General features: G+C 35.5%; 1 protein-coding gene across 1 annotated transcript in view; it reads left to right on the top strand.

Annotated features, from left to right (window-relative positions):
* LOC121390496 (calsyntenin-1-like) overlaps positions 1-18,092 on the top strand; it is a 34,004-nt gene extending 15,912 nt beyond the window's left edge. The window contains exons 8-15 of the mRNA XM_041522324.1: positions 1,221-1,375; positions 2,279-2,430; positions 5,553-5,809; positions 8,484-8,654; positions 9,123-9,268; positions 10,108-10,246; positions 11,114-11,295; positions 14,306-18,092. Of these exons, the coding sequence (XP_041378258.1) occupies positions 1,221-1,375; positions 2,279-2,430; positions 5,553-5,809; positions 8,484-8,654; positions 9,123-9,268; positions 10,108-10,246; positions 11,114-11,295; positions 14,306-14,473 (1,370 nt within the window). The 3' untranslated portion in view covers positions 14,474-18,092. The remainder of the gene's footprint in view (positions 1-1,220; positions 1,376-2,278; positions 2,431-5,552; positions 5,810-8,483; positions 8,655-9,122; positions 9,269-10,107; positions 10,247-11,113; positions 11,296-14,305) is intronic.
* The last annotated feature ends 7,066 nt before the right edge of the window (positions 18,093-25,158 follow it).

Below are 25,158 nucleotides of genomic sequence, written 5' to 3'. Positions count from 1 at the left end.
AGGATTGCAAGTGGACATTTAAGTACTTCCAGTTCTGTAAAGCACTTGACAAACATTGTGCAATTTTGTTCAATTGGCCCATCCGTTCCAAAGTATGGAGTAACGCAGAACATATGAATAACTGGAGGAGGCATGACGTGATTGACTCCAGTTTCATAGTGTACTTCCGGCAACTGAAGCATCCCTCTAGTTTTCAACATATTTGCGGCAGATGTTATATCAGGTTCGACAGTATTTCCTTCCATGTCTAGCCATTCACCAACAGAATACCAATGTTTTTGTTCAGCTTTCCATTCGTACGTATACGGTCCGTCGACTTGTTCGAGATGTGGGTCATTCAAAGAACAATAAACATCATGTTGAGCAAGTTTTTCTGATAGATATTCATCACCGGGATCATTGAAATCAATTGGCAATCTAAGTTTCGCTCGAACAAGGTTTGATGAATCTTTTGATGTTATCCATTGAGTAGTCAAACCGTTTGACACAGTTGAAAAATCATAACTTGGTTTTGCTTGTTTAGAATCATACCTTACAATAGCATCACCCCATTCATGATCGTAATCTGCTAAATGTAGCACTGTAGGATCAGCAACAAAATCCGCTCGAATAGTTTTCGGGTTTACTCCAGTCAGTTCCTCTTTTGTCATAACCATTTTAGCTATGTGAAATCCACATGATTTAATCCGAATAGCTTGTGCATTACTCACTAAGCGAAAGTCTGTTATCGTCTAACATAATATCCCACAGGGCTTCTAGATTATGGTAACTACTATTGCCATGCCCGACGGCTAGTGAATTTAGTTTTGTCAAATGTTGCAGTTAAGTTTATTTTGTAAATATGAATATCCTGTTCACACCCCCCCCCCCCCCCCCCCCCCCCCCCCACCCACCCACCCCAATGTTAGTGTTTTTAAGCTCTATTTCCCTCTAATAGTCTTTAGGTGTCATGTCTGCTTATTACTATTATTTAGTAAATTTGTATTTAACTTAAAAATAAAGTAGGGCTAGATCAGTAGTTTGACTTGTTCATTATGTCATAAATGAAGTAGTATTAGTAATCAGTATATCGTGAACCAACTTCCGGTTACCTAAGATTTTGAAATATTGTCCCCTGCATTAAATACTAGCTTAAGCCGTGGAAACAAATGTAGATGCTAAAATATTAAGTCCAGTAGTCATCATTGTGGTTTTAACCCCGAATATTTGATTTCCATCAGGAGGTGAACAGCAGTTTGAACACTCTTTCCGCGGGTACCTTGGCGGTCTGTCGCTCCTCAAGGACAAGACGGAGAGTAACCGCGTCATCAAGTGTCTCAACAACTGTAAAGAAAACCTTGACTTCCACGCACTCAGTGCCATGCAGAGCGGAACCGTAAGTACTCTTCTTCTGATCACAGCAGGGCCCAATTTCACAAAACATTGTAAGTTTAGTTTTACACGTAAACGTAAATCTACGACTAAACCACAATTCTTATTACTATTATAGTACAACAAATACAGTTAGAAATACACATATTTCATTTTCTTTTGTCCTCAATATGCTCCCGTTTTCCGTAATGATGTAAATTTCTTCGTGAAATAGATGCCACTTGTAAATGTATACCTGGTATAACTTCTGGTCGAAGACGTAAACTTACAGTGTTTTGTGAAATTGCCCCATGTGTTTTGAGTATTTAATATTGTGAAGTTGGAAATGTCCTATTAGTATTTGTCAAGATTTCATTACAAATATTAGTACAATGTTTACCTCCCATGTCTGTATTTTCTTGCGAGCAGATTGTGTGTGTGTGTGTGTGTGTGTGTGTGTGTGTGTGTGTGTGTGTGTGTGTGTGTGTGTGTGTGTGTGTGTGTGTGTGTGTGTGTGTGTGTGTAAAATATTCCTTGTTTTTAACAACATTCAGGACATTGTTTTTGGCAATTGTTGAGACACTGTTTGCAATCAAAACAAACTTTTGATATGATGCTTTAATTTTCTTGGTTGAGGATATATAGCACAGATTTATCCAGGAATTTTTGTTGTAATGCCATGTCTGATGGGATAGGGAAAATTAGCATGAGTAAATCATACTTGGGATTTTCTTCCAGGACACTGTATGATGCAGTACAACAGTGTTAAATTAATTTATTAAAACAGACATAATTAAATATATATATATATATATTGGGGAATTTTTAACTTAGAAATTAGAAATTTTTAGTGCCACTTATTTGTAGGAAGGGGCCTTTGTTCAGACCCTAGATATTTTGTTAATTAGGTGGTGTTTGCGTTTTGCAGAGTGTTAGTTTCAATAGTGAGATGACCGAGTTCAGTATTTCGGGGAAGGACATCAAAGAAGTGGAGAAACTCATCAACGAAGTCACGTACATCAACGCTAGAACGTACCCGACACCGGGGCGAAGAAATCTCAAGATAGAGACCACTGTGACGTAAGTTGATATTCTCCTGTCAAATTGTCTTCAAATATTACATTGCTAAACAACTATATGAATAAATGTCAATATTTAAACCACTTTGAGGTATTTTTATATAGTTACATTTAGGTTTCATAAAATGTCAGATTTTCAGATCACTGGACATTCATAATGGATATTGCTTTTATTATTAAATTTAAATCCATGAATTTTCAGCAGTAGTTTTTATTATGATACTTATATTTAGGTTAGGAATTTAGAAATATCTTTCATTGTATATCCAAGTTGTGGCATGTCTTCAGAACTGCACACACAAATACAATGTATCGTTTACAGACCACTTAATTGAATTTTTGTATTATTTTTTCATTATTACATGCCAAGCTTTATAAAAAAATTTATTTATGTTTGGAACTATAGATCTTGATTAATTAATATGATATAAGAATTCAGTTGAATTTATCTTACTTGTGTAGTATTTGTAATGATGAAGATTGACATATTTAAATTCACAAGTGTATTAATAATAATTTTTAAATGCTGGAAGTGTAATACCGATTTTATAGCGGATAATAAACGAGTTACCAGTTGTTATCAAATTTATTTTTGTGAAATAATTTTCAGTTGACAAATGAAAATTATTTCACGAGGGACATAAATGTTATAATAACTGGTACCGAGTTTGTTATTCTATTTATTACCTCAGCTATTTTGTCTCTAAAAGCTTTGATTTTCGACACACATGCATGTACATGTATAGAAACGATGTAAACCACTTTACGCACTGTTATGAGTATTGTTAAAACTTTGTAATTTAATCACGTTCATAGATAATTTTCAAAAACAAAAGTTACTTTATTTTGGTACAAAATCTATAATAAATTGCATTAAAGTGAAATTTTCTTATAAATTTAACACCAAAAGCAGAACTGTAAACGCCAGCCAATCTAATTAAAAGTAGCTCCACTATTACATGTGGATCTAACACCAGCCAGTTGGAGCTCATGTCCACCAATCAAAACCTTGCTGAATCCTGCCAGTGATTTAAAACTAACAACACTGCGTAGTCCCCAATGTCAAGTAACATTTCATCTGTAAATAATAATTTAAATATTGACCAATCACACTTCGCCTTTTATAATGTTATTTGGGAGCATACAAATTCTAAAAATATCGGGCGAATCTATTTTAGTGGCCGCAGTACAGCGAACCATACCAATACGTACGGGGTGGGTTATCAGTCTTCAATTTTACATTAAAAATTATTTATTTATTTATAAAAAATAAAAATAAATAAATCAATCAGTCTTCAGTTTTACATTACAAATTATTTATTTTATAAAATAAAACATGTTTTACGGCATTTGTAATTCACACGAAACATGTATACCCTCAGGATAATTTGGAATGTTTTCAAATTATTTTTAAATCACTGGCAGGATTCTGCAAGTACGGTTTTGATTGGTGGACATGAGCTCCAACTGGCTGGTGTTAGATCCACATGTAATAGTGGGGCTGATTTTAATTAGATTGTGTAAACACAAACTCTTTAAACTACAAGGTCATTATTTGTTAGACCAATGCAGAATATTTCCCACTGAGGAAATATTAAAAATATTTCACCTGTTATGAGAGACCGCTAGGGAAATAAAATATATTACTACATACTTAAACATACTATAACTTGCGACAGTTGTCAGAATCGGGCTATAAATAAGCAAAATATTTTAGCTGTTAAGAATGTTTGCAAACCAACATATAGCAAGTGTACAAAAAGTTTATAAACTGACGATCAAAAGAAAGTATACCAATTATTTTTATGATAAACAATCAATGACGAATAGTCGCACATTGCTGCGTTTGGGCAATGCCGCACGTGCAAAATAGTTTATTCATCAGATTTATACTGCATGAGAAACATGATACTCGTGCACATATGGGTGTAAAAAAGGGTGCCATTGCTTAGAACATGCCTCAGTCAACAGTAAAACACCAGAGAACATGGCAAGGCTAACTGCTGAAGAAAGAGAGAGAGCTTATTGGTATGGTGCAGTTGGGTGCGAGTTATACCCATGTGGCAAGAATACTGAATTGCACAAAATTGACGATCACCAGGTTGATACAGCGTTACAGGGTGACTGGTAGGACTGCAGACAGACCATGAAATGAAGACCCCTCGTCACCACAACAGCCAACGAGGACCGCCATCTAAGCATCTTACACAAGTTTACATAACAGATTCCTCACTATGACGTCATCTGCAGCGACTGGCCTTGGACATGTCATCAGTCATCACACTGTACGTCGTCGACTACGACAGCATGGTATCAGGGCCTATCGACCATTCAGATGGATGACATTGACGAATCAACATCAACATTTACGTTGGGCATGTCAGTTTCAACGTTGGCAACATCGGAACTGGCAACGTGTACTCTTTTCTGATGAGAGCAGGTTCCAGTTATTCCGAGCTGATGGCAGGACTCGGATATACCGACGTGCAGGAGAGAGAACAGCTCCATGCTGTGTTCAGGAGACTGAACCGTTTGGTGGTTGATCTTTGATGGTTTGGGGCGGTATCTATGGCCAACAGCGGACAGACCGTATTGTCATTGACTTAAGTCTGTCCGACGTCGGGTCCATGCTTGCATACTTGCACATGGTGGACATACACGCTATTGAAACATGTTCTTTGTGGTCAAATTTATTCACCTTCGTTATGAGTGGTCCTTTATGAAATCGCACATTTCACCCCTAGTGCTGTTGTGAACTGTGATATTATCATTTTATGGGTTTTATTGAGTATACTCGTGTTTATTTATCGTCAAATTATTATACTTTCAAAATATAACATTTGCATCAACTTGTGTTTTGTGTTGTTTTTAATACTTTGAAAAAATAATTGGTATACTTTCTTTTGATCGTCAATTTATTTCAAGTAATATAACCTTTGAAACGTAGGCCAAGTGACCATGCCTTTAAATTTAGCAGCATAACAACTTATGCTAATTGCTGCAAGAATATTGCTATATAGCTAAGAATAGTGCATTACCACAGTCTATAACTTAGCCTCTAGTAGGCCAAGTGACCATGCCTTTGACTTCAGTAATACAACAATTTATAACATTGACTTGTAGTTGTGAGAACCAGGCCCTCCAGTTGCCCGACATCGAGAGTTTCGTGATGGTGCAGGAACCCCCGAAACCCATCATCGTCATCGACGGAACCTCCAACCTGACGCGCCTCATCTACCACTTCGAGCGCGGCCTACGCATCTTCCAGGACGTGTACATCTTCGCCAAGCTCGAGGATGACAAGGACGACACAGAGACAGACGATACGTTCGACAAGGCTGATAGACTTGCGTACAAGCTGTCGCAGGCTAAAGCTCACCGTAAGTTGATATTTTATGCTGTTATTAATGGAATTAATTTTAGGACTTTAGACACATAACATATTTCTTTGTTCTGAGCATATGAAGATCTTTAAGGAGCATTGATCTAATTAACTGAGGATATGAAATGGAAGTGATTTGAAGGGTTGTAGATACTAGAAATGCATTTTGAGTAATTTCAAGCTAAGTTAGGCTTGATATTTCAGTAGGTTTTTTTTAGTTAAAATTGTTTAATAGTCGATATGTTTATCATTATTTTGGGCACATTTTTGAGGCATACTTATTTTAGACACACCCTTTTCTGTTGTGACTTTGATGCAATCTAAAGCCCTGGATTTTGTTTTTGTCTTTTGTTTCTCCGAAGTATTGAAATCATTACGAATAGAAAGAACAGGTAAAATTGACATACCGTATATCTTCGCCTATAAGTCGAATTTTTTTCACCCAAAAATTATTTTATAACTTGGGTGGCCGACTTATAAGTTTTGGGGATTATTTTACAAGTTTTATTGTTGAAGTATGCCCTGTATTTATACTCAAATATGTTAATTTGACACATTTATTGTTTTATAACCTTTATTTTTTGGCATTATAACGGTTTTGGTTATTTGAAAACGCGTGCGATCTCACTCACATGTCAAGACAACAGTCCACTTAGTTAAAATAACAGTCATCACTAATATCAAAAATGTAAACAGTACTAACTACCTGTTGCCTGAGTTTATTTTGAAATCTGGTCACTTGCATTAATGGTTGTTCAAACAATGTTTTGTCAGTGATTAACTTCATGAATGTTACTGAGCTTTCCCTTAAAATAGACTTGATCTCTGCAGTTCACTAGAGCAATAGGGACACACATTATTTGGTACAAAAACCAGTGTACTTTCCCAGAGTTATCCTCCTTACATGTATTAATATGGCGACAAAACATGTGATTAACCGATGATACATGTACTTTCAGTTTTATCGTAGTGATCTGTTGTCGGTGTTTACAAATAAAGTTGTTGTCTTTGCACAAAACCATGCTGTACAGTGCCATACAGTAACAGTAGTTAAACAGCTTTCACTCTCTACCTACTAAGGGAATATTTCGTTTTGATGCTATGTAGTTTGATTGGAATATTATTGCGATGTACAAAACTGTCAAAACGTGAAAAACGAAGTTTGTAAAATAATTTTCTTTTGTTCAGATATTGTACATTATTGTTCTCGTGCTGAAAATAAGAAATACTTCAATATTTATACGTTGTTTTTCATGGGTCGACTTATAAACAGGTCAATAAAAAAATAAGTTTTCAGGGCTTGAAATTAGGGACTCGACTTATAGCCGAGATCGACTTACAGGCGAAGATATACGGTACATGTATTTGCCAGCTATTGTCTTGTTTTGTGGAATCGGGTTGATACCGAAGTCGAAGAAAGTGTAATTTCATTGGTTTCATCTTATTTATTAACATGATACATTAAAAATAAGCAAATATTAACCAGTCAGGAACAAACGTTAAGTCGCTATAATAAAAGGGTTGTCAACATGCACAAATTTAATTAGATTGTTAAATATCAACATTTGTTCAGGAACCATTTAAGTGAAAGTGGTCAGCTGCCACCTATTAATGATATCCTTGCCTAGTATGTTTTTAATAATGAAAGTTCTAATAATGTTGGTGGCCGTCAAGTGTGTTAACATAGAAAAGTGTATATTGATATTTATGGGTTATGAGGAGTTTTGTCCCTTTGTTCTTAAATGTTATAAATTCAATATCAACTTAAGCTACAATTTTGGGATGTTCGGTTTGAGATTTTATACAGCTGATTTGAATTGTTTTTGAAATGCTGTGAATCACTTTTTGACAGACAATGTTTTTTTTATATGTTAGAAAAGGTAGATTTTGCAAAAAACATATTTCTGGTGGCCTGTAATCATTAATTGTACTGAACATGTATAACAACGTAGTTTTTAGACCCCTACCAGTCCAATCAGAGGAGATGATAGGTTTTGTCTCTATCTGTCTGTTATCTAGTTTTCTAGACTCAAGACATAGAGTTGAAATTTTATGCGTAGGTTTGTCAAATAAAGTTAGAGATCAGGTTTGATTTTGATGGAGATTTACCCACTTTTGACAGAGTTACAACTCTTGAGCATAAGACAAACAAATTTGTTGGCAAGCAATACTCTTAGAATGCTTCTTTGTTCTGCAGTAGTAGAAAGAAAAATAATTAAAATTTAGTATAAGATTCTTTATCTAATTGTTTTTGTTTTGGAATTAAATGTAGGACATCATTTATCTTGTTGAAATTTGTGACGTAAAATTATTATTATTATTTTTAAACCCACACACACCAAAGAACAAAAAAGAAATATGGGAATTCCATTGAATTGGGTTATCTCTAACTTTAGTTCCATAACCCACAAATGGTTATCACAGATTTCAGTTCTGGGAGTCGTCATGTTACAGGGCTAACTCTGGGTCAGCACAATATTTTGCCAAATTATCTACTAAATTTAAACAATGGCAAGAAACCCAGTTGTTTTTTCTACCAAAATATCATTTATTTCATAAAATTATTTTGCCAAATTGAAATAAAATTCGCCAATTATTTTTGAAATTCGAAATTGGCGAATTTGGTGAGTGCCAGAGCTAGTCCTGTGTTAAAACTGTTATTAATTGTTCAGAATCAACTGAAGCGAAGGTCAACTTGAAAGACAAGTTCCTGCTTGACACATGCTCTATTGTTGCCAACCCCAAGTTGAACCTGTTCTACGAGCACCTCTCTCTGCCCACACACCTCATGGAGAACCAGGGCTTGGAATGGAGCGAGACAAACGATGGAGTCGTCATTACTAGTAAGTAATCAGGAACTAGTAAACAAATCGATCTTAGTTTATAGGTCACTCAGATTTGTGGAAGTATTTAGTTTGTCATTGCAAAAAGCTGATTGCAAAATGTATTTGCAATTTAATTTTTATTATTATTGGTCATTTACTTCATTATCTGTGAATGTTTCTCTCTTTGATTGTTTAAAAAAAAAAAATTTTTAACTTTTATTTTTTTTAGTTTTAAAGAGTTAATTTAAAATTTTTTTTTTAAAAGACTACTTGTATATTAATTCATAATATTACATTGCAAATTGTTTCTTTAGTCACTGAATTATAATTCTGAATGTTACATCACATATTGTTTTTTTTATTTACTGAATTATAATTGTGACTGTTACATCGCAAATAGTTTTTTTTTATTCACTGAATTAGTGTATTGTAGGCAAGACATTTAATTGTGTGGAATTGTTGTATGACGGTATTTTCTCTTGTTAGACGCGGACACGATTGAGCAGTATCTGAAGGTGATTCAGAACATCCACTACTACCACAACCTGCCGGACATGCTGAACACGCGCACTCTCACCCTGAGCTGCTCGTCACAGAACCAGCGATTCATCAGTAATAAACTTAATGTCAAGGTACTGGCAATCATACAGTAATAGAGATCTTGAAATTAGCAAAATTGAAATAACTGATAATTTAAGGAATTGTAATAAATTAATCATTAATGTGTGCCAGGTACATGGGTCTGTATTTATCGATCTTTAATTTTGACTTATGTTTCTGAAATTCATGTGACTTACTAAGACAGAAATGTAAGTTATCATCCGACGTAGGATAAGACCTTTAAACTAAGTCATGAAAACAATGTGTTGGCATGACAACGTATCTACTGCTAGCTGGGGTACCCTGTTAAAATGATTAATTTAACCTGTCTCCAAACCAACCCCTGCACTTAAGAAATTGTCTATGGCAAAATAATATGCCATAGAAAGACAAATCTAATATAATCAACAGCAAAAACGTGATTTGGAGAATGAAAAACTCCACGGTATTGCCGATTGCCATGAGACCTTCCTTAACGACTCGTGGAGATCAGTCAGCTGCCAGTAACTCAATCTCCACTTCTCCTGTTTTCCTCAGCTCGTGGGGCAGGACATAATCCAGTAGTAAAGCGTTCGCTCGATGCGCGATCCGTGTAGGATTGATCCCTGTCGGTGGGCCCATTTGGGCTATTTCTCGTTCCACCCAGTGCACCATGACTGGTATATCAAAGGCCATGGTATGTACTACCCTGTCTGGGATGGTGCATATAAAAGATCCCTTGGTGCTAATGAAAAAGAGTAGCCCATGAAGTGGCAACAGCAGGTTTCCTCTCAATATCTGTGTGGACCATAACCATATATCTGACACCATATAACCGTAAATACAATGTGTTGAGTGCATCGTTAAATAAAACATTTGTTTCTTTCCTCAGCTTGTTGCCCTTCACGAAGTCCCGAAAGTCCAGGCGCCGGCAAATGTCCAGAAAGGCTCCAACGACCCAGTAAAGCAGCAGCTTTTACAGCAGATGAACTCAAAGAAAGCACAAGAAATTGCTGCCACTACCTCATCAAGTAAGTCATCAATTTGACCCAACTACTTCGTCTCATGTACTGTCGATCAGTTGGCTTTCAAGAAGCGGAATGTAACGGTAATAAAGTACTTGCAGGGATGTGAGAGCTACGCGGAAACGGTTAAATGCGCTTTTCCATTTCGTCTATAAAAACAAAAACATGATATCAATACTGTTGACCACACACGGTTCATTTGCATGTTTTCATGGTTTCAAGTTTATGATATGTGCCTTATATTATAAGTTATAACCAATTTAGATTTGTTAGCATTGAATGCAATTTTTGGAAGTTCCAGGGGTTGCAAACAACAATTTTTCTTCTGGACCCCGGCCGTAGTAAGCTTTTTTGTTCCAGCTCCTCTCGCTTCTCTGTACTTGCCTAATGCATGATTGGTCTAGGATTATCCCTGTTGGGTTATTTCCTGTTCTAGCCACTGCTGTACAACTGTGATAACAAAAGCCAGTAGTCATAATTAAACATGTTCTGAGCTGTTGATAATTGATGTTTCCTCCCCTCTTATTTGTTGAATAATGAGAAATTAAGTTTGTATATATTTTGTTTTTTGTTCAGATTTTGGAATGGCTACCATCAAACTTTCCTTTCATTTATTTCAGTGTATTTTTGTTTTGCAAAGATTTTAAAATTACTGCCATTGAATATTCCTTTCCTTTCGTAAGTGTTGTCGATTAATCAGATTTCAGTGCACTATTTTGTGGTTCAGATTTTGGAATGGCTTGAATCAAACATTCCTTTACTTTCCTCTTCAATTGTCTATTAATCAGATTTGAATTATTGACATCCAATAGCTGATGATTAGTAAATCAATGTGCTCTAGTGGTGTTGTAAAACTATTATTTTGTTTATCAGACTTCGGAATGGCTGCCATCATCGTGGTGTGTGTTGGTTTTCTGCTCTTCATGATCATCCTGGGCGTAATTCGGATCCGTGCCGCACACCGCCGCACGCAGGTCGTACAGGTAGACGAGAAACAGGAGATGGAGTGGGACAACTCCGCCCTCAACATCACCGTCAACCCCATGGAGCAAGAGGTAGTTAACATTACATTACTAAACATCACCGTCGACCCCATGGAACAAGAGGTAGTTAACATTACATTACTAAACATTGCCGTCAACCCCATGGAACAAGAGGTAGTTAACATTACATTACTAAACATCACCATCGACCCCATGGAACGAGGTAGTTAACATTACATTACTAAACATCGCTGTCAACCCCATGGAACAAGAGGTAGTTAACATTACAGTACTAAACATCACCATCAACCTCATGGAACGAGGTAGTTAACATTACATTACTAAACATCACCGTCGACCCCATGGAACAACATTACATTACTAAACATCACCGTCGACCCCATGGAACAAGAGGTAGTTAATATTACATTACTAAACATCGCCGTCAACCCCATGCAGGGGTGCAAAATTAGTTGTCCGCGCGCCCGGGACAACCAAAATATGTTTTGGGCAACCATTCTTTGTCAAACAGTTGCCCGATGGGGAACCAAAAAAAAATCATAAAACAAGTAAATTGAAAAACAAACTTCACGACACTCGGACAGTCACGAGCAATTCAAAAGTATCGAAACTAATAACTTGACTAACAGGCGATGTAAATATCCACCCTAACGCTGCCGTCCACTGTGCATGATTTTGACGAGTTCAATGCAGACAGATACGTTTCAGAATGGTGGCTATTGGCAAAGGACACAAGACATGTGAAAGGCCACAAACTACACCAACAACCATCCAGTTCTGAGCTAAAAAAAAATGGCTACGCCATTTTCTATCTTCCGATGTGAACAATCGTGGTTACATAATCTATCCGACACCTAACATAAATAATAATACCAAATATTAATGGATCTCGTGACTGGTAACAAGAATTCAGCATAACAATGTTTGCTTATTTTAATAATCACAGTTATTAATTTTAACGGCAACGTGGATGAAAGAAAAGTCTGAAAAATCTGTAGCGTGTTATTTTAACTTTGTAAAGTCTTTGAGCCAAAGTAATAAAAACGGACCGAAATTGCGTGTCAGTTTCAATACACATGTTAGTTCAGGGCCAAAGACAAGTAGGCTAGGGCCGAATTCAGCTAGACCGAGCAAAACAAAACCGTCCGCTAAACTGGTTTATGCGCTTCATGTTAAACCCAATGTTCACGTCGGGAACCAATCACATAATTCACGAACGTTAGGAAAACGTTCGTTGGCTGTTCTCAATGTGCATATAGGTAACGCTTGACAGTCAGCCGAGACTGTTGCACGTGTCAAAAGACATTGTTGCGGATATTAAACAATACGATTACACGCAAGTAAATCTTGATGTAAATTTGTCAGAGAAAAAAACACCACCAAATAGTTGTTTGCATCAATGAATACTTAATTGCTGTTTTGTTTGTTTATTTCTGTTGTCTTTGTTAATTTCGCACTCATTCATTTTGCGATCGTGGGAAAGGAACATGCAGTATTTATACAAATTGCGGTTAAACGTACACTGAATACAATTAGTTAAAAATAACCATGATATTTGTTAGATAAAATATTATATAAATTTGTTGACTCTGAGGTGACATCCCAAAAGTTAGCTAGATTTTAAAAAGACCGTAAATTTGAAGTCATTATCTTTTTAATCAAAACCTTTTGACATAAATGGATAGTTGTCATAACGTGAAGTCAGCATTCTTTGGCTGTGTATTTTACAAGCTGAAATCAACAACAAGCATTTAACACGATGCGGAAATCAACAAAATGGCGCAAATTACGAAATTGTTGGAGTGTGAAATAGATGGGTTACTTTAAAATATAATTAAAAGCAATTCAAACCAAAATAAAGATTGCTATGTTACAGAAATAATGAGCACCGTTTAAAAAAAGAAGAGTATTGGCTCTCAGATTTTTATTACTGCCATAGGCCTTAGAATTTGGGGTGTGTTTGCAGAGGGCATTGGCTTTCAACTCTGCATATCTCCCCTCACCCACTGAAAAATCAAAGTAATATATTAACTGCCCCTACCTCCATTGCTGTCTTTGATTTTGATCGGGGATAGTTTTGTTATTCAGATGTATTCCAGTTTGTACATAATTAGCTGAAAAAGATGCATTTTCATATTCATATATAAATACTCTATACAGTACTACACAACACAATTTTGGCTAAAACATTTTCATTATGAGCCCTGAGTTCATCAAAGTATTATGACTGTGACAGCCCAAGCGAGATCGAACCACCTTTGTAGATCCATTCAGCTGATTGTTTTTTCTCTCTCGTTCCAACCATTGCACAACAACCGGACAAAGGCTGTGGTATGTGCCTTCCTGTCTGTGGGAAAGTGCATATAAAAGATCCCTTGCTGCATTAGGAAAAATGTAGAGGGTTTCCTCTGATGACTACGAGTCACAGTGACCAAATGTTTGACATCCAATAGCTGATGATTAATTAATCAATGTGCTCCAGTGGTGTTGTTAAACAAAACAAACTTTTTTTCAGCCTAAGCGAAGATGAGCTGTAGATAAATAATGTTAAAAAAGAAATAAAACTAAACTGATAAGTAATGACATTTCAGTTTCATTTTAATGACAGTTCAAAATTACATTCTTAAAACTTTTTATGAACCAAGAAACTTGAGCTACTGGTTGCCCACCGGGCAACTATCACAATTTCACATTTGTGCACCCCTGCCATGGAACAACATTACATTACTAAACATCGCCGTCGACCCCATGGAACAAGAGATAGTTAACATTACATGTGTGCTGTTTCCATATATATTTGACATCTATTCGGGGAACATTTTGTTGTCAAAAGTTTTATTAACTAACATTTCTAGTCCATTGAAAAATTAATAGCAAATACTTGTTAATGTTGTAAAATTGTATAGCGATCTCTGAAACATGCATAGCGAATCGCAACATGATACTAAACAAAATGTTCTGTGCTGTTAGACCCAGAACAAATAACTTGTGATTTCTTTAAATATTGTGTTCTTTACGCAACTCGTTAAAATGAAGTTAACGTTGTACGACTTGTTTTCAGCAGGTCTTTGACTACGAGGACAACACCCTTCAGTCTCTGAGAGACGACTCGGACAGTGATGATGACGGTAGTAGTTTCCATGATGACGGAGAGAGCTCGGACGAGGAACCTCCGCGACCGCTGAACTCCTCTGAACTGGAATGGGATCACTCGAACCTCAGCTTCTGAGAGCGTGCACACGCAGTGGCGAAAGGCTTACGGAAGATTACAAAGAAACAAAAAAATATATATATTAATATTGAAGAGCATCACAGCGTGAATCGTGTCGACGTGACTTGTAGCGTGGACGACGACTGACGCTGTTGGTGCCTCCGCCGCCGCTGACGGTATTGGGGAAACTCACTACAACATCTCTATCTCAGATTGAGAACAAATCGGTGACCATTTATTTCGTGGAGAAGAAACCTTCTAGTGCAGTCGTGTCATAGACAGTTGTGTTTTCTCTGTATGTTAAGTTTATCCAACGAATTGCCGTTATTACCGACTCTGTTGAACATTATCGTATTGTCTCGCCTGTTGGTTTTTTTTGTGTGTTTTTTTTTTAGTCAAGTATTCATGCTTTGCATGTGACTTTCGTTTCCTGTCCTGTTCCGCATTCGTGTGTTCAGATACTCATTGTTCTGTGAAGTGTTGCTTTCGATTGCTGCTGGAAAAAATGTTTTGATAAAAGGTATAGCACTGATGTTACTAACAATACTTGTCGACAGTAGGTAATCACTCATTATGACATTCCAGTATGTGGTGTTTGCTTAAGGTGTAAAGCCTTCAAGCTCTTTTTAAACGTATTCAGTTGCATTTTATTCTTAAAATCAGTCTTTAAAAAATTACGTTCATCAAGGTTAGTAAGTTTTACAATACATTTTATTCTTAGCTGTCTTGCTGCATGTTTTAGCCTTCTGAGTTAGGCAAAAAATATTTCGTTATATATATATATATACATATATTAATGTCTAAACTTGTGTCCCAAAATGTATGTACGTATGTATGTTGTGTGTGTCTGTTCTTAGCCCATTTCTAAGTGAATTCTAAAAGTGTAATATTAAGTGAATTGTTGTGATTATTTTGTGGAAGAAAAAAAAAACAGTTTGGTAAATTAAATGTGTATTCGATTATGAGGAATTCCCCAAAACTAGTGCTCTGCAAAAGGCTGTGACCTTTCGTCATTTTTATTTCTGTGGTCATCTAGATTTTTAGTTTAGCTTTCTAGGTGATCTTGAATTCCTTACAACTTAAATTTCGACTCCAATTGTTAATGCCATTTGTACGGTATTGTAACTAGATCTCAGAAGCGGGTAAATGAATGTTTTTTAAAGCTGGGGTTCACAACCTTTCCTCAATTTATGTTGCTTTATACTAGGAATAGGAGTTGAAAAGAATAGGAACTTAATGTGGGAGAAAAATGTGAGGTTCATACCCTTGCATACCCTCCCCCCACCCTTTTTTATCTCTCCCCCAGTTGGGAGTTTCATGACTTACAGACACATTTCTGTATACGCAACTTTCCGATGCTGAGAAATCCATTTATTTGGTTTGCCTACGTGAATGTGTTGATAATATATTAAACTGTGACCTTTATCATCCTGCTGACAACCCTGTGAGAATGACAGATTTTACAACACATGTTCTTATAGGCTACTGCTCTGTATTTCTTTTTTCATGTATACAATAATTTATTTGCCAAATTCCTCATAATCGTTTACTGTAGTTGAATAATTTTGGAAGTCGTGAAGCAGTGAGCATTAACACGTAAAGGAATTATTATTATTATTATTATTATTATTATTATTGATTAAGCAAAACAATATTTAACCCAATGTATTTTGTATGTTATGTAATACAATTAACTTATGATTAAGGTGTGGGCATATTTTTACATTGTCATAAAAATATCCGTATTTAAAATGTCTATAATACTTTTTATTATCAGACTTCTGTATCCTATATATTTACACTTTTTGACAGATTTTCATGTACTTAAGTGCTTAATTTTTTTCTTCTTTTTTGTAGTGTTTTTTTTTTTTAATTTTTTTTTTTTTTTAATATACATATATTTTCTCTTTTTTTTTATTATGGAGCACTTTTATAAAACAACACATTGTGGTTGTGACTTTAAAAATATCAAAATAATTTTTTTAAACTTAACGTTTTAAAATTTAGTTATGAATCGGAGGGTCCAGGTAAGCTAACTCCTGAAAGGAAAAAAGTTGGCATACGTAATGGCTAGAATAAGAGAGAACTGGAATTGGAAAAAACAAAACAAACCTAGACATCGGGTATACCGTAAAGTTTTCATTAGTATGCCATTTACAAAATTGTTTGCTAAAGCTGAACCAAAAGAACACTTAAAGGTGACAGTGATTTTATGGATAGTTTTATATCTGTAAAGGTTGGACACTGCCAAATCAATTAAATTTGAATAATTAACTGGTGGTAAATAGCACATCGTTTACCATGTAATAAAACCAGTAGCTTTCAAACACTTTAAAAAAAAAAAAGGGGGGGGAAAAGGTAAATTAAAATTACCTTTTTTAATAAAAAATAAGAAATAATAGTAAAATGAAAATAATACATTAAACTAAAGATTACTGTAATTATAAAGTTAATCTCTCCCTAAATGGCAGATTGTATATTTTAAAAAATGGCTTTAATAGTTAAGTTTTAACAAAAGAAAGAATGAGAAAAACAAAAACAATCGACTTTGACCTATGATACATACATGTATGGTGCTCAGTGATCTAAAAGAGTAACAGAAATAACTTGTGCTCTCTGCTTCATGCCGGGTCAGTCCCCAAGTGATAACACTCGTTATTCATATCCTAACTTGTTATTCATATCCTAACTTGTTATATTAAGAGTGATCTTCAACCCTATTATTAAAACAACATGGTACGTATCCCAGTTAGTACTTCAAATCAAAACTGAAGAACATTAAAATTTATAGATATTTGAAATCGTACAATGCGTTTGTGGTGAGACAGAAATAAATATTACTTTCGGCTTCAAAATTCAGGATTATTGTGAAATATACGTTTTCTCTTTCATTTTTAACACTCCAACATATGGACCTGTTTAATTTAACTATCCATTACTTTGAAACACAAGTGTCAATGCAAAGATGTGATTTCCAAATTGTATGTATTAAGGGAAAACTAATTCAGCTGACGGACTTTGCTAGGTAATTCATTAATACAAATCGATCAAAACAAAAGTCCCATAATTTCAAGGATTGACATAATTACTTGATTTACCTTTCAAATGTAAAAGGGAACAAGTTTTTTATTTAAAATATTTGTGAATTTGTAAACAAAATAATTTAAAATTGTTAAATTAAGCTGTGTATTTTTTTCCTATTCCAAAGAAGTCGGTTTTTTATTACACAATTTAATAAATGACCTGTCTTAAGTAGCCATCTGTTTTGAAAGTTGATCTTTTTATACTCCCTTTTGATGGCTGCTCAATACAGGTTGGACTATCTATCAATCATACTGACCTCATTTAAAAGATTAAGCCCACCGATTAAGAAACCCCCCCCCCCCAAGAAAACCCCCAAAAAGAAGAAAGAAAGACAAAAAACTCATCCATTCAAACTACCTCTGTTTAGTTCACGTTTCTGTCTTTATTGCGAGTAATCTGGTTGATCCGCGTTACACTAATTGTAATCCACGACGTTATCACTTGCGTTCTGACCCGAACGTAAAAGATAAAAACTGTGTGGTGTTACAGGAGGAAGCTCGCAGTTGGTTTGTTGTAAATATCGTCTTCCTGTCAATAAAAACTACCACACACACCATGTGTTCTCTTTTTTGTTATGCACATCATCGACGGCTCGTGTTATCATGTTTTCCTGTTGTCCGTACAACCGTTCACCATCGTTAACTCATCGATTCCAGAGCATATCTTCCTCATGGATTCTTCCTCATGGATTCTTATACAATCATGAAACCTTATATGCATTCATGTATAACATGGGACGGAGGTGTGTCGTGTACCATAACTAGGTCACTGCTACCTACTTTTTATACATAATTGAAATCAATGTCCGGGCCATATCTTCCTTATCAATTCATATAGGTGGTTCATCAAGTTACAATTGGGATGGCGGTGTGTTACGTACCATAACTAGGTCACTGCAACCTACTTTTTGTACATTACAGCACATTAAAGAAAATCCTTGTCAGGGCTATATCTTTCTTATCAATTCATATGTTCTTCAAATTGTGGATGCAAGCACAACTTGTATTGGTGGTGTGTTGTGTACCATAACTAGGTCACTGCGACCTACTTTTAACAGGCGTGCCAATTATTTTGCTGGTACTCCTGTTACCTGTTGGTGGATACCACGTGGGCTATTTCTGGTTCCAGCCAGTGCTCCACAACAGTTGTGAAGTAACAAAAGGCTGTGATGTTGGGCATCGATAGAATTCATTTTCCTGCCTGAAATGGTACATATAAAAGATCCCTTGATACCAAATAACAAATTAGTGGATTTCCTCTCTTAAAGATTTGTCTGAATCGCCAAACGTTTGACATCCTATAGCCGATGATTAATAAATCAATTCTCTAGTGGTGTTAAACAAAACAAACCTTAACTGTACAGGACCCATATTCGCGAAAAGGTGTAAAGTTACGTCTACGACTAGCACTTAGTCTGCCGTAGATTTACGTTTACGTGCAATAAGTATACTGGGGTATGCGGTACTTAATGATATAGTGCAGAAATAAAATAATATACCAACATACATCACGGTAAATATACTTTTGTTGGATTTTTACCTAATAGGTCCATGTTCTACACGTCATATATTTGCATATATATCCTGTTTGTAAATAAATATTTCTGGCGGAAGTGTGCCCTATCGTTGCAGACATTCGAAGTGCTTCTCATGATATCGCGGCAACTCTAAAATATGGTATACAATTCACCTGAATGGTTAAATGTGTATCTTTTATTCACAAATTTACAAAATTTTGAACACAAAAAAAAATCCTAAAATTCGGTTGAAACCCTTCGTTTGTTCATTTCAGCTACATGTCTACAGTTTTCCTAAGAAAAACAGTTTATTTCTGTGTAAAACAGCGCATTTAAAAACTCGTCTGTGCCTTGTCACTCGAACTTATGATCACAATATCTGGGCTGAGATGTGTCCACTTAAGACAATAAGTTATATTCTACCCATTTTACAAAAGTACAATAGCCTCTCGCATATTCTGATTGTCGAGATAAAGTGTAATGATATTTTCAAGTTTTTAAATATATATTTTGGACCCATAAATTTCCTGATATATTTCTACTTCGGTTGCGTTCTAAAAATAGTAAACACGTCACCATACGTAGTCTCATTTTAATTATCAACGACAAGACAATAGTCTTGTATCACAAGCAATAACATTTTAAATTTGCATTGCAGGTACTGGGGATTTTTGTAAGCATACGGGTATCAAAAAAATCACACTAGTAGTAATTCTGTGAGGAATCGGTAAAACATTTATAATTTTTAAAACAATTTGAAATTATTTCAGATTTCTTCACAGACTTGACAGAGTACCATCGGTCAACATGTTTATTTAAGCGTGCAAAACTACGAAAAAATGCAAATACCGCGATACCGTGAGAAACGAGTAATCTTATTCTCAAAGCCGGTCGTAAACGTAACTTAGTAGGGCGTAAATCTATGATTGTAATTAAAAGAAAAAATATTAGAAATGATGGCTACTGGGTTTAACAAATGCGCAAAACTCAATTTCGTTTATTGCCATGACATTTTGGTATTGTGAAGATCCGCGTTTTGGCACGAACTTTAGGACATTCTTAAAAAGGAAAAGATAACTCTGGGAAAATGTGGCCGAGTCGAAAACATCCGTTCGGTCACCCCAAAAATATGTTCAAACCGTGGGCGTTCACGATGGCGAACTGTTTCAATTATTGGAAATGCTGCCATTTTCTTCAAATATTTTATGTATACGACTTGCTGCAGCGTTAGTTGTAACCGGAGGCACTCTTATAGTTACGTCCAACTTTACACGTAACTTACGTTTACGTTGTTTCGTGAATAGCTCTTCAGTCGTAGATTTACGTTTACGTGTAAAACTAGACTTGCGATGATTTGTGAATGTAGGTCCATGATTTATCTTTTGGTTGGTGTCACTCAGACATATTTCTAGATCCAGCCAGTGCTCCACAAAGATACTGCAGTAAGAAAGGGCGTGACATTGGACTTAGAATATTTTCCCAGGGTTTCTGCCACAGAGAGTAAAACGGGTATGGCGTCATACCCAAAATGTTTGCAAATGCATATTTTTTTTATTTTTTTTATTTGTTAACCTTTTGGCAAAATTAATTACTCATCATTACTGTACGATTTTTTATTTTTTTATCCCTAAACACAACCCAATTTCTGGGCACGGCTTCCCCAAATCTCGATTGAGATTCAAAACTTCTACTGAAGTTTTGAATCTCAATCGAGATTAGGCTTCCCCTACTTGTTGTATTCAATTCCATAACGCCATACCCAAAAATGTCTTTCTGGCAGAAACGGTTTTCTGAGAATCCTCTATTCACTGTTCACGCATAGTGGCACTACATTTACAATATTATTATTTTTGCGTTATGTAAATATTGTTTGTAGTATAGGTTACTATATAGGTCATAGTTGATACAGGTTATAGTTATTTATCACAGATACATAATTTTAACTTGTAGATTCGGAAAATAAACCCGCGACAATTAGTAGCAAGGGATCGTTTACATGCATATCACATAGACATGATAACACATACCATGGGCGTACATGGGGGGGTTCGATGGGTTCGACCAACCCCCCCCTGAAATCGCTTTTTTTATAATTTAATATATCTGACATTGATATCTGACATTATTATATTTACTCAAATTGAAATATATGCCCAATATCTCTGCAATCTATTTTGGAACCCCCCTTTTCAAAATCCTATGTATTGGAACCCCCCTTTTCAAAATTCTATGTACGCCCATGCATACCACGGCCTTTGATATACCAGTCGTAGTGAACTGAGAAATCGCCCAATGGGCCCACCAATGGGGATCGATCCTAAACGGACCGTGCAACAGGCAAGTGCTTTACCATTGTGCTATGCCCTGTCCCGTAATTAGATACAAGTACAAAAATCAGTTTAAAAAAGAAAAGAAAAGATAGAATCCTGTTGGTTGAAGGGAAATCGGCTACAAGATCTGGTTTCTCTTGAAATGTGACACCTATAGACTATTCTCCTGTATGTGTGTTGTAAGTGGATTATTTTGTTCTTGTTTTTTTCTTCCATGTTTTTTTTTAACCACCAACTGCAGAATTTCGTAAATTTTTATTATTTACTTTTAATTATAATGGAGTGGATATACCGATCGGTGCGTTACGACAATACAAATTTAAAAACCGGAATGGTGTATAGTGCACGAGTGCCACCTGTCTGAAAGTCTCTGATAGATTCCCATAGGCGAACGTGTTGGTCTATTTCAACATTGAAAAAACAGGGGGAAAAGTGCAGTAATAAAGTATTGTATACTAGTATAAACAGATTTTATGGCTATGCCATCACAGGGTTTTTTTTTCCATCTTGAAACAAATTTTATATAAAATTTTATATTGCAATTAGTTTCCGGCATACTTCGTAATTCACCCGAATCATTTCGTATACCCTCGTCATAATCCCGAATGTTTTCAAATTCTTTTCACTGGCATGATTTTGCAAGTAAGGTTTTGATTGGTCAAATGAAAGGTCAACTGGACATGAGCTCCAACGGGCTTGAGTTAGATCCACATGTAATAGTGGAGCTAATTTTAATTAGATTGCAGTCTCTTTAGAATAACCATTAATGAAAAGAAATGAATATTGTTATTACAACATTCTCAGCACATTTTAAATTTGGTGTTAAACATCTGTTTCAGAAAACAGCCTTCATAATTTTGACCCATGGTTTGGACACTTGGCATAGATACTGACTCGCTGAGAAGGTAAACCCATGGCCACCACACAGGCCACTCCTACCAGTTACTTTAATTTCAGCATTTTCACTTTAATTGATGTTGTCACAGCATCCTTTGGTAGCACTTGTTTTTGTCAGTAATTTCGGTTATGCTTAGTATAAAAAGAAAATGCATCCTATACATACATATTACATCTTACAAAAGAGATACCCAACTAGTAGGCCCCCTATAGACAGATTAACAAAGGAATAATCAAATATAGAGTAACAAATGAAGAAAATAAAATTTTATTCTGCCTTGTGCCTAAAAGAAAATTCTGGGAACATGACTAAAAAATATTAGGTAGGGCCAGTCTAAAGTTATTAAAAAACTACATTTGTACTTCTTTTTTTCTCTCTTTTTTTTAACTTAAAAAATAAATAAATATATATTTATTATTATTTTTTTAAATAGGGAAAATAATTAGGGTAAGCCCCCCCCCCCCCCCTTTTTTTTTCTTTTTTAGGTAGGGTTGGTTTCAAGAACAAATTTTTTATACGGCTTAATGGGCACACCACATCTTCACTATTCTATGTCTATATTGTATGTATCCTATTTGCATGTCTCGAAAAAAAAAATCTTCTTCTTCAAATTGTGTATTAGGGGCTGTGAAAGAGGCGAGGGCCATGGTCTCCTCTTTTTTCCTGTTACTGTGCTCAAAAGTCTGGAGATGCCATAGGCCCTATGTTAACATCTGATATTTAAACTTATTCTGGGTGAGCATGCCTCCGAACCCCCACCAACAGGTTTTGGCCCTCAAATACATGTATTCTCTCTCTCACACACACACCACAACCTTTTAACTGACTGCACACTACTAGTACCCCCACCCCATCCCCACTTTCAAATACACTCCGTTGGCCCTGTACACGATTTTAAAAAAAAGTGTGTTGTTTCTAACACTTTTTCTTTTAGTATTGTGAAATTATTGATTAAAAATTAATTAATAAATAATTGACAACAAACGTGCTCAATGCCATTATGGGGTGGGGGGTGGGGGGTAGGACAAACCTACCAAAAACTTCCCCCGATCAAAAGCAGTGAACAAAGCACACACATAGCATACATAAATGGAAGAAAATATAACATTTCAACTAGATTTTATTTAAATAATATATAATTAAATTTAAAAAATCCACACCGATAATGGATAGGTTTTTGGCAATGACATACAGACGTCTCGTTTTCCAGCGATTCACCGTTTGTTTTTTGTTGTATTTTGTCATATACTAGATCCGTTATGCAGTTCAGACATTCTTTGTGCAATACCTCATCGTCTGAAAAAAATATTACCACTTTTCCTATTCGTACAGGGGTGGACAAAGTAATTTTATACGACCAGTAGCGTCAAATCATACTACCGAACAGCTGTTTAAAGCGAGACTATAAGGTGTATAGTAACGACACGACCTCTAAGGGGGAGATAATTTCTGGCCCTTCGCCATTGCATAAATAGTCTCGCCCAATATTTTTATAATTTGTATGCTCCCGAATAACGCTATAAAAGGCGAAGTGTAATTGGTCAATATTTAAATTGTTATTTACAGATGAAATGTCACCTGGGCATGGGAGTTCATGCAATGCTGTTAGATCTACTGGTAGATTGCTCTAGCGGTGTCGTTAAACAAAACAATCTTGTTTTTAATTAAGACGATCTGCTACATATCTGTCTCATGCAGAGCGTATATATAACATTTGAGTCTGCATCTGGTTGGCGCTATGTAACCGATTCCGTGGGAACCAGGCTTCTCTCTAGTTGCTCAGTCTTTTAAATATTTCAGTCACTGGCAGGAGGATATGTATTTGGGGTGGGTTTCAGCTCTTTTAATTATTAGTATGATAGTGGGGAAACTTTAAATTTAGATTGGAATAAGGGATTTACAGGGGTCAATATGTTAAAATCTGAGGTAACCGGAAGTCGGTTCACGTGGTTTTTACCTAGGTAACCTATTGTTCAGTTATATAACCCACGAGTTACCTGATTGGTTACCTCAAAGTTACGTTGAAATTATATTTTAAATACATAATTTTTAGTTAAAACAAAATACAAAAGGAAACAATTTATAAAACAGTTTCTTTAATACTTGCTAAAGTTAACAATATTATTGTAAAAATACTAAATATCGGAGCCAGTAGGCCTACTGAAACAAAATAGCAACATTTGGAGGGTTCCTCTGAAGAATAACGCACAACACTTACTGGCGCATGATTAGACTAATATTTTATTTTATTAATAAAAAACAAACAAATAAAGACTACCATTTGGTACTGATATTTAAAATTTGGTACAAATGTATACAGCAAATTACCCCCCCCCCCCCCCCCCCCCAAGCAAATGTCCAGTTCCTATAACTACATGTATAAAACCGTCAACTCACTGTCACGCAACTCACTGGTGCGTGATAGATTAATACAAATAAATCTTATGACATAAAAAAGAAGACCACCATTTGACACGGATATTACTATTTTTGATATGCCACTTTTAAATGTGTTTTTTTTCTGAACACTTCCAGATTCCCTTTTTTCGTTTTGCTTTGGCCATGCTACTTTCACTTTATCGATGGTATACGTCTATACTGCAATGACGTTCTAAATGTTTGTTTTTTAAAGCTCATGCGATGTTACTATTTTTCAACTTTTGTGACACTTTTGGATTCCTGTTTATGTTAAAATCGTTTTGAACATTTGTAAAATTATAGCCAATCCAATATTATGTGGAGCCAAAAGTTTTAAAGATATGTGCACGGACCACTGGGGATGGTAAGTAGATTTTTTATAGTCTATTCCAATAAAGTACACAAATCACTTGTTTACCGACATCTTTTTTTTAATTCTAAGAGTAAACACCACCTT

This window comes from Gigantopelta aegis, chromosome 15, assembly GCF_016097555.1.
Source record: "Gigantopelta aegis isolate Gae_Host chromosome 15, Gae_host_genome, whole genome shotgun sequence".
In the NCBI taxonomy this organism is placed as follows: Eukaryota; Metazoa; Mollusca; class Gastropoda; order Neomphalida; family Peltospiridae; genus Gigantopelta; species Gigantopelta aegis.
This window is presented reverse-complemented; position numbering and strand designations above follow the sequence as displayed.